Source organism: Ylistrum balloti, unplaced genomic scaffold (assembly GCF_031769215.1).
Source record: "Ylistrum balloti isolate Yb309-2 unplaced genomic scaffold, AGI_CSIRO_Ybal_v1 Utg370300, whole genome shotgun sequence".
NCBI lineage: Eukaryota > Metazoa > Mollusca > Bivalvia > Pectinida > Pectinidae > Ylistrum > Ylistrum balloti.
The window spans coordinates 22,851-33,767 of NW_026782225.1; the positions used below are offsets into that span (position 1 = coordinate 22,851).

At 34.1% G+C, this 10,917-nt stretch overlaps 2 protein-coding genes across 4 annotated transcripts; one reads left to right on the forward strand and one right to left on the reverse strand.

Moving 5' to 3' along the window:
- Positions 1-676: 676 nt before the first annotated feature.
- LOC132553162 (tetratricopeptide repeat protein 36 homolog) lies at positions 677-5,146 on the reverse strand. Its single transcript, XM_060217387.1, has 4 exons — positions 5,013-5,146; positions 2,856-3,041; positions 2,094-2,195; positions 677-1,155 (listed from the first exon to the last, which is right to left on the reverse strand). The coding sequence occupies exons 1-4, from the start codon at positions 5,128-5,130 to the stop codon at positions 1,001-1,003; spliced, it is 561 nt and encodes a 186-aa protein (XP_060073370.1). The 5' UTR covers positions 5,131-5,146; the 3' UTR covers positions 677-1,000.
- Positions 5,147-5,269: 123 nt separating this feature from the next.
- Positions 5,270-10,538, forward strand: LOC132553161 (protein C3orf33-like). Of its 3 annotated transcripts, none has more exons than XM_060217386.1 (6): positions 5,270-5,509; positions 6,827-6,949; positions 7,345-7,404; positions 7,911-8,070; positions 9,384-9,553; positions 10,068-10,538. In XM_060217386.1, exons 2-6 carry the CDS (start codon positions 6,851-6,853, stop codon positions 10,365-10,367), a joined length of 789 nt encoding a protein of 262 aa, XP_060073369.1. In that variant the 5' UTR covers positions 5,270-5,509; positions 6,827-6,850; the 3' UTR covers positions 10,368-10,538. The 3 variants fall into 3 exon arrangements, with proteins under 3 accessions (XP_060073369.1, XP_060073367.1, XP_060073368.1); XM_060217384.1 differs by having other exon boundaries at positions 5,270-5,484; XM_060217385.1 differs by having other exon boundaries at positions 5,270-5,467.
- Positions 10,539-10,917: the final 379 nt, after the last annotated feature.

A 10,917-nucleotide genomic window follows, 5' to 3' on the forward strand; every position in this document is an offset into this window, starting at 1 on the left:
CTCGCTATCAGTACAATCCCACAGCTTCCCATCAGTACAATCACACAGCTCGCTTTCAGTACAATTCCACAGCTCCCTATTAGTGCAAACCCACAGCTCCCTATCCGTAGAATCCACATCTCCCTATCAGTACAATCCTACAGCTCCCTATCCGTACAATCCCACAGCTCCCTATCCGTACAATCCCACAACTCCCTATCAGTACAATCCCACAGCTCCCTATCAGTACAATCCACATCTCCCTATCAGTGCAATCCCACAGCTTGCTAACAGTACAATCCCACAGCTCCCTATCAGTACAATCCACATCTCCCTATCAGTGCAATCCCACAGCTCCCTATCAGTACAATCCCACAGCATTTCTATCCATACAATCCCACAGCTCCCTATCAGTACAATCCCAAAGCTCCCTATCAGTACAATCCACATCTCTCTGTTAGTATGATCCACAGCTCCCTATCAGTACAATCCACATCTCCCTGTTAGTAAGATCCACATCTCTCTATCAGTACATCACAGCTAGCTATAAATAAAATTAGTTTCTGATTCGTATAGCTGTTTCCCTGCTAATAAGGCAGTAACTAGCTCATTTGTTCCAAAACTTTTTTCCATTGTTTAGTGAATGAGATTCGATCACAGCTTGGTTTAATGAAAAATGGGATTGTAACACTATATATCACTGATTGCACAAATTTTATTAATGAACTTTTTAGTTAATAAAATTAATGGCCATAGAGGTTAGAAAGTATTTAGACTTGAAGACAATTCCAAATGAACAAAATTGTGATGAATACAGCAACATGACTTTAATTAAAATTGAAAACAAGTAGTATTTAAATACAATATTCAATAATATTTCTAAATTCTCCTTAAGTTATTTTGTGTAGATCTTTGTACAATTTAGAAGACATATGTTTACATTCTGTAACAAAATATCCCAACAAAAACACAAGTAAAACAAGATGTATGAAGGCAAAATATATGATACAAATAAATGATTTCACATCTCTCCACCCTTGACTTTGCGCATGACCTCTGACAACATCTGATTACAGAGAGCAGCATAAGGGTTCATGGCAACCACCTGTTGCTTGGCAAATTGTCCTCCTAAAGCAGCAGCCCTCTTGAAATCTTCCAAAGCCTTCTCATCCTCCCCTTTAACAAAAAACATTTGAATCAGCAACAACATTTCTTATAAAAAAAGCTCTGTATAAGCAGGTTATCACCAATATACTGAATACTCGGTAACAGTTGTGGGGGAATGAATTCATTATATTTGCATTCGATAAATATAGACTAATCATGAAATTAAATACCCTGAAAAAAATTTTCACAGAGAATCAAACTTTCATGAAATATATGTTTTGTATAAATGGACACCAAATGATAGACATGGGCAATATTTACTATTTGTTAACTAACAATTAAACAGCAATAAGAAAACAGCTGTGTAAAAAAGTCCTTTTTCTATGTAACAACAGTTGGCATTACTTAGTGAAAGAAACTAATAACATGAACTTTTGAGATTAGAAATTTTGCCCCAGCCAATCAGGAGTCATAATAGTCTATATGAAATCTTAATTTTTTAACACTATTGTTAAAAACCAAGAGACCCATAGGGCCTGTTTCGCTTGGCTTCATTAAAACTAAAGGAAAAGGAATTCGGAATATCTAAGCACACTACACACAACGTATCTATTTTCCTATTGGACCCAAACCCCTTCTCCCTTGGGGGTCAACCAAACCATTCATACTTCAGATCAAATCATTCCAGCGGGAGAAGTGGGATTTTTAAGAATTTGCCTTATTTCCCTTATTGCTTCAGACCAAATTTGGTAAAATCCGATCATCCCAACAGGTGGAGTTGGATTTTAAGTGAGCTAAAAAGTACAAAGTACTTATTCTTACAGCCTCTACCATTCCACAAGACATGATGACATGACACTACCAACAGAAACCATTATACTATCATGTAAACCAGAGATACATGAGGCATGTTAACTTAACTGATTCTATTTACAATTTCACCATTACATTTGGAAATAAAATCATTTCACTACAGAACTTAAAGTCAAAATTAAAAAGTAACATACCTTCAAGTTTGAAAATGAGTCCCCGTTGTGTATATGCCTGACAAGCAGCAGATCCCTGGCCCTCACTTAATTCGATAGCCTTGTTCAGATCCTGCAGAGCACCTGTAACATACAAGGTAACTATACTATGATATTCACATGGGTTGTTTTATGACTATTGACTGCATGTAACTTTGTTTCCTTTTAGAAACAGATTATATAGAGAGCACTCACCATCATACAATTTTCATTAACTCTGATTTTGACCTATACTTCTTATGTGTGAATGTGGTAACCACAATGACAAATGGAGACCAATATATGCTAAAAAATATTCTGAATATACCTTCTAAAAGATAGTGGTAACTATATGTAAGGTAACAAAAGTATCTATAAAGCATTTTCTGTCAGAAACAAAAATAACTTTTAAATTTTGGCAACCTGTTGCTTGATGTTCCCTGGTCATTTCTAAAACTCAGCATGAACATTTAAAACTGAAGGTAAAACCTATATAATTATGCAATTATAATAAAACACTTCTCCTTCGTTTTTCTGATCCATAGTGAAAAAAACTTGATTGTTGCCTTTATGAGAGTTGTATGTTGATCTCTTTCGTTGTTGGGTAATCCTGAAACTGAGAGTGCAACACTAAAAACTTTAGGAGGCAAGGATATCCAAATGGAATTTTGGGATTCCTCTCTCAAAATAGCAATATCAATTTGCATTGAACGAGATTTCTTTATCAGCCTATAAATAGGTAACACATCAATCTGAAGCACTGACCTTGTATATCTCCCTTAAGTCTGAGGGCCTGGGCTCTGTTGTTGTATCCAGACCCACGGGTCGGACACACCTGTATGGCCAGTGTAAACTTGTTCAGTGAAAGCTCAAGGTCGCCTGCCTCAGCAGCATCAACACCTTCTGCCTCATAGAGCTTTGCTTCTTTCACATCATCTGTCTCTATTTCCTCTGAAATATTAGATGTTAGTGCTGTTGTATCTGTCTGAGAATTCCTTTATACAAAGACCACCTGTTTATAAAGACATGGTACCTTGAGTGGCCTCTATTGATAGTATTATATACAGGTATTCAATAAGCTAGGTAAATTTACATATATGTATGTATATTTAGAAAACATTATTAAAAGTCGTTTAGATCAATCCTGTAAATATGAATTTTTTAGCATCATTCCCATCGGATTTCAAGCTTATAAAATCTTATTGAGTTAAATAATGGGTGTATTCCCCCATTACCTGTCTTAAGTGCAGTACATTTCTACCTGTAGACTAAATTCTTTAGTTCTACTTGCCAATAAAGTTAAACTAAACTAAACCTACACTAAACTAAACTGCCGGCTATGGTGGGATGGTGGCACTCAGTGTAATATTGGTGACATTTATGAGATGAGAATGACAAATTCATTTAAATATATATATTTATATTGATTTTCTGAATTACAATGTATAACAGAATAGTCTCAGCGATGTTTACAACTTAACCCTCTTTTTTTTCTACCAAGACAAGTCAACATTTTAAAAAACTTTAAAGTTCTAAAGCATTTTATGATTTGTTAATTAACAGAGTGAAAACTTTCAATAGCAAAGAGAAAAAAACACAGTGGGTGAGAACATTCTGATTTAATAATGAAAACTGGTTAAACATGCAAGCACCGCCTTAACAAATCTGACTAAAACTACATTATCCTTCACCATATTTTGACTACAAACTTATTTAATTTTTAAAGCAAAGATGACAGATAGTCCTCTCTGCAATCTCTATAACACTGAAAGGGAAACTCTTGTACATTTATTTTGACGATCTTTTTTATCAATTTTTATAGTCTAGATATGTTGTCAAAAACTCTATTCATACATTTTCTGTTACCATGGAAACAGATAACCCTCATAACAAAATTAAGTTTTTTCTGGCCCAATGCTCTAAAGCCATTTAAAATAATTGCTCAAAACTTTTCACTCTTATTAAGCTAGTAGTATCTTTTACTATGGGGAAGTTCACCATTTAAATACTTTTTCCTGTTACCATAGAAACAGATAGGCCAAATCACAAAGTTCAGTTTTTTTCAGACTAGTTCTCTTAAACTGTTCATGGTAATTACCTATTACTCAAACCTTTGTACAGGCATCAAGCTAGTAGAAGTTCTCAATTTTGATACCATGTATGGAACGATTAAAGACAACAAATAGAAATTTAACTTGTTGCAATATTAACATATATTTATGATTGTGCGTCTTTCTTTTCAGGGTGCAGGGATAATGTTGTCTTTTGTTCTTCTTTGTCTGTCTTTATGTTGTATGATTGTATGTGCAGGACTTATTTACATATGGAAACTTGATTATTTCAGCATATCAATATCTTGCTGTATGCATGCAAGGGGTCTAACTGTGGAAGGAAAACCTTATCCCTTCAGTGAATCGAACCGCGAACGGCAAGTGTGTTTCAATTGTGCCACCAAACCACTGCCTGAAGAAGAAGAAGAAGAAGAAGAAGAAGAAGAAGAAGAAGAAGAAGAGGAGGAGGAGGGGGGAGGAGGAGGAGGAGGAGGAGAAGAAGAAGAAGAAGAAGAAGAAGAAGATGATGATCATGACCATGTGATGATGATGCATCGGTTCATGTGTATGTGTCGATGTTATGTTAGAATCTTGCGAAATATAGAACAAGTTTTGTTGTTATTGTATGGCGAATGGTTTAAATCAAAACTTGTTATTCTTTCTTGATGTGTAACATTTAACAGCAACCAAAATTATCAGAGTGCGAGGTCATGCAGGTCAGTAACTCGTGATACGGCTCGACAAAATTGTTGTCCCAAAAATACATAACGGTTCGAAACCGATGTCGAGACGACGTGTTATGACGTCAGTTACCTGTCCTTGTCATCAAGGGCTAAAAGAAATTTATTCGTTCCGTTTAATGATGCGTTACCTAGGTATGGTGCATGTTCTTCGTCAGTTTCGTTGACAACATCACCATATGGGAGATTTGGGTTAAATATGCGATTCAAAACTGCATCGTCGTGTGTTGATACCGTCTTTGAGGTCATCCTACTTTCTTTTTCAAATTTAAGCGTCTCTGAGATCTAGCTAAAACGCTTTACTGATGCCAACCGGAAATTCACAAATCACATAATTTTAAAGACGATATGACGACAGATTTCTAGATAAGAACAACACCATAATCAGTTTGGGAATTTTAAAATGAAATACCATTGAAAGAGAATGCAGTGTTTCAGACAACTCCCTTGATCTTCATATATCATAAATCAGAAACTTTAACCGGATACTGATATGCATTTTCCGTTTTCACTATAATTCACAGCATTGGCTCTTCCTGTGTAAACACTGAAGATGGTTGACGCAGCGGTTACAGTACAGAACTAGGTGATGCACACAATAATGTAAATACCAGGAAGGCAGATGAAAGTAACATCTTTGTTCAACTTAAATCTTTATGTCAGTTATTTCAATATGATATATGTTTTAACGTTACATTCACGACCACCGACATAGTTGAGACCAGTAGTACTGTTTCGTTAGCGTGACCCAGAAGTACGCATGCATATATAAAATTATCATTTGAACGGGAATGACATTCTGATTAAAAAAAAATAAAAAATTAAAATTTTTAAATACATTTATGGTGCGAAAGTGTATTTTTGCCTAAAGCATGCTGGGATGGTCATGATGCTTGGCCTTCACACACATACTTAAGGGCTTTCCCATGTGTTCACATAAACAACCTTCACTCCTTGTTAGAGTAAAATAATGTGAAATATGTTAAAATCTTCAGATAACTTCTCAGTAATTTGAAGGATGTTTTAAGAACTAAAGCAATAGCATGATATGGTGGAGAACTTTAAAGTGCATGTGTTCAAATGTATGACACTGTCCCTTTTGTTTAGCTCATTTGGACCAAGTGGGTTGAAATCTGTGAACATCTTTTTCTAGTGACCAAAATTTCTAGAGACATGGTTCTTGGCAAATATGGTTGGATAGGCTGTTGAATTTATTTAGAGGGATGACCTTTTCCTTATTTCATGGTCACAAAGGTCAAACATGATAAAATATTCAATAAGCATAGGACCCAGGGTAATAATTGGTCAGTAGCTTAATCAGATGTAAAGTTATAGATTTTGTTAAATTAAAGTCACTTGATCCACTGACAAGGTTCTGAGTTTTCTCAACCTTTCTCCTCGATCTTTTCTTCCAAAGAAACCAACACATACAGCTTTCCACCATGTTGTATGTTAAGAGTGATACCTAATTTTCCCTAATTTTGAATTTTTCATTAGTATGCCAGTTTCCTCAACCTGAAGTGTTTACATCACTTTGGGAAGAAAAATTATATAATAGAAGGTATTGTGACTCCAGCAAGGGCCAAGGGGTGATGTCCATTATGGGAAATAGAGGAATTAGGCTTTAAAATGTATGTACTTTTACATTTACATATACGAGTTTTACCCGAAATGTCATTGGGGAAGATAATTATTTCCTAAGATTACAGGAACATTTATTTTTTGTCACTTAATTTAGAATTTTGTGAAGAGTGCTTACACTTTCTTTGTATTTTGGCCATGTTACTGTTAAGGGCCATGGGACTTTTGTTCCTATATAATACATGTTTAACTATTGATAACTATTTACTTTTCATTCATACCAGTATCAAAGCATCATCAGAATCATTGATTGGAAATGAAACCTTGTGTGTCAATTACCAAGGTAATTTCTTTAATTTCACAGCTGTAATTCTACTGTCCAGTGATTATGTCCTCAGGAGATGAAGAACATGAAAAACGACATGAAGCAAACGACTTTCTGTTCAGAATCACAACATTTGTGGATAGATATATTCGAGAAGCAAAGGTAAGTGTGATATGGAAAAGGTAGTCATACTGCTAGGGTAGGTTTGTTAGGGCTAATGCATGTCTGATATGGCAATAATTATAACAATGGTATGGCTAAGGTAGGCATGATATGGTTAAGGTTGGTGTGATATAGCAAAATGTAGGATTTAGCATAATAATCTTGTTCAAACTGTGAATTTCCTTCTTAGGCTATTTTATGACTAAACCAAAAAATCAACAACTTCTGCAGAAAGTTTGTTAATTCTGTATTTCACAAATAATTCAACAGTCAAATACTTCCATGTTTACATGCCCTAATTCTGATGGTTCTGATTCCTGTCCAGTATTTCATAAATGGACCAAAAATTATGAAACTGACTGAAATCATGATCAGTTTTAACTTATTCTACACAGTGGGTAGCCTATGGTGTTGGATCGGTTGGATTGGTCCTTGTACTGCGCGGCATACACGCAGTAAGTATGACTGCATGTTACACTCTTTGTTGCTGGCTCTGTACACCTGTTGCTGTCTTTATGAGGAAAGCTCCCTTAAGATGCAATGCATTTCCTTTCCAAAAGATTTTGTTCTTAGGTCAATCTATACTCTAACAATGCATTACAGGTCAGTACTACACCAGGAATATGAACATGATGTAGATAAACCATAATCATTCATACTCAGATATTTTCATAAAAAGATCCTTTTTAATATTCCATTTCTTGTGAATAATTAGTGACTGAAATTAAATGAAATCATTATTGAGAATGGCAATCTGATTGTTCTTTAAGAATCTTTTGTAAACGAGGACAAACTTGTTTACACTATTTTACCTGACACAGCTTGATTCACTGGACATTAAGCCACTTGATTGTATCCAACTTTGATATGTCTTTCTAAGGAAAGCAATTTGAAACATGATTTATTGTCAATATATATTTTTGTATTTAATATAACATCATCTAAGGATTTTTGATATCAGACAGATGTGTTCTCCACTGCAAAAGACATCCCAAAACATTTTATAAAGAATGGTGTTCATCTAAGAGGACGAGTAGCTTCATTTGGTGTTAATGGCATTCTCCACATTGATCACAAACCCCTGTTAACAATCAAACCAAGATGGCTTCAACACTTTTATAGTAAGTGATGTTGGTATTATATTGCAAGAAAAATGGACTTTTAAGTGATACAAATGAGGCTCAACAACATAGATTTTTCCTCAGGTCAGCTTCTTAAAAGAAAATAAGTTCACATTACCTGTATTGATACTGCAATATAGTTAACATACATACTCAAAGTAAGATCTAAAACAAAACTAGACTCACAAATTAACCATAAAGTTATAGAAATATCCAATAATTAATGTATTTATAGTCTTGCTGAAAGACATGATAATTGCTGTTATCATTATAATGTTGATATATGTGGGAAACAGATATTCTATTGTGACCAATTGAGGAGATGGGAAGGAACATACTTGCTGTATCGCTGCGTATTATAAGAGGAGACTGATAGTGGGGCACTCCCTGCAGATTGAGGGTTTTTACTACAATACCATCTGTTTAGGGAATTTTAAAGAGCCCAAGAAAAGGGTTTGCTGTATTTCACAGGATGAAATTAGTAGGTGACTAAAAGCGGGGCAACTGCAGAATCCAGGGTTATCTTACATGTCTTTTTCCAAGGCGACATTCAAGAGAGACCAAAATAGATCTGCTGTGGGAGATATATATTTGTTTGCAATAAGCCCAGGGGATCAACATGCAACTTCTGACTTGATGAAAAGGCTTATTGTGAGACAATGTCATATGATTGATGTGTACTTTATAGAACAGTAATATATATAGGTGTGCTTATTACCAATATGCTTGGAAATATTACTGGTATTTTATTAGCAGTATATGTATGGAAGGGCTTTTTAGCAAATATAGGTGGGCATAGCAGTATGGGTGGGCTTATTAGCTGTATACATGGGCAAATTATTTGTAGGCTTTCGTTCATGAGATAGCTTCATTTACCAATAGCATTACCTTTGATATTAAGAAAACAATCAAAGTTCAATATGAGCAGAAGAATTATCCCAAAATGTTGCTCTGCTAGGGACACAAGTTCTTACAAATATAGCTGTGGGAGAATGATTTTTTTCGAATATTTAATGACATGAAGGAATGTTGGTTTTAATGAAGTGAGAAATTAACTGAAAAAGTCCCAATGTCATCTTGTCAAAAATCATGGTGAAATAAATCAAAAGATGAATTTGTCTTGATAATTATGATGGATTTTAGGTGCTACAATTAACAAACCTATATGATGATTTTAAGTTGCTTATGCACAGGATATATATGTCTGTCAATAGGATTGATTTGTTAGTGTTTATCTTGTTTATCTCCATAATATACATTTGTTCTGGAGGTTAGATCAGATAAAGATGGATGTTGTACATTTGTTTTTTCAGAAACTAAATCACTTTCTGTAGAGCTGGCGTACGTATCTGTGTCACCTCTTGGCCAGCAGTGGTTAAGAAGTAATATATTGGGGAAAAAGGTCTTGTTTCAGCCCTTACAAATTCAGGAAAAGTCACATCCATGGGAAGATTCAGTTGTGGCAGCTGTTTATATACCCAAGGTATAATAGATATAACATAAAAAGTTTTCAATGTATAAAATGCATAAAATACATTTTTTCCGGTGGATTTATTTTCAATGTTTTTGTTGGTGCTTTTAATCTCTGAATTCATATATCCATAAAATGTTAAAAGTATCTTGTAGTATAAGTAGATTTATTGAGCTACATGTATAGTTATCTTCGAAAATCAAGTGTTAATGAATAAGTAACATTTTGAAAAAAAATATACAAAAGTATATGCTTTTACTGTAACAAAAATACAAAATTTGTTTTGGTGTATGAATAAGCATGAAACTATTAGTTGTGTACCTCCTTTTTTAAACATTCAGGTGTACATTCAGTCTCTTTTTCTGAACTATTTATTGTAATAAGTGGATAATTATGTGTTTATGTAAAAATGTGAAATATAGTCACATAATCAATAAGATGCTGGGAATTGATTAATAGTTTGTCAGGTATTGTGTAAGTGAGGATCACAACTGTTAGTTTGATATTTCTTCTCTGTTTCTGTCAGGTTTGCAGAAGAAAATGTGTGAATGAAGAGCTAGTGGCACAAGGACTGTGTAAGGTATCCTATGATTTTCAACAGGATATGTCCAAGTTGTCTCTTGAACAGTCACAGTTACTTGATAAACTTATAGCACTGGAAAGCATTGCAAGTAACAAAGAAAAGGGGATGTGGAAAGGATTGCCGAGTGAAAGAAAGTACACAAAGATTTTAGGAGCCATGAAAGGAATTGTGACTTTGCCTTGGACAGGACTGAAAAACATTGCTAAAGTTTTTGGAAGTTGGATCAACAGGAAAAAGCAATAGCTATAAGAACCTGGAGTTTAAAATTAGAAATTGTTTTTTAATACACGTATATTTTTTCTCATGAAGTTGTGCTGTTTAATAAAAACATTTTGTCTGATGAGTTGTACAACTTATCAACTTATTGTGTTTAAATGAATAATAAACAATAAACTTGTGATTGCAGAGATTTCATATTTTGATAACAAGTTTTATGTCTCAGCATCTCATTTTTCTTATTGGTATCAATGTTTTGTACATTTAATTGAATATTGAGTAGATTGAGTAAATGCTTCCTTATCTTTGTTAATAGTGAAATCAAAACAATTTCATTGTGTTTAATTTAAGCTCATGTGGTCTGCTAAGCTTTATGTGTTAGATAACATGACACCAAAAACTTTTCCCCAAAACTGACTGAAAATATTTTAAATGACCAGATTTGGTATCTTATAATAATAAAACAGGGGCTCAAAATTATTCAAGAAAATTTGTCAGCTCCTGAAGGATTGCTTTAAGAATGGAGAATTTTGTTTAAATTCTACTTCACATTAATGTAATACATATCAATATATAC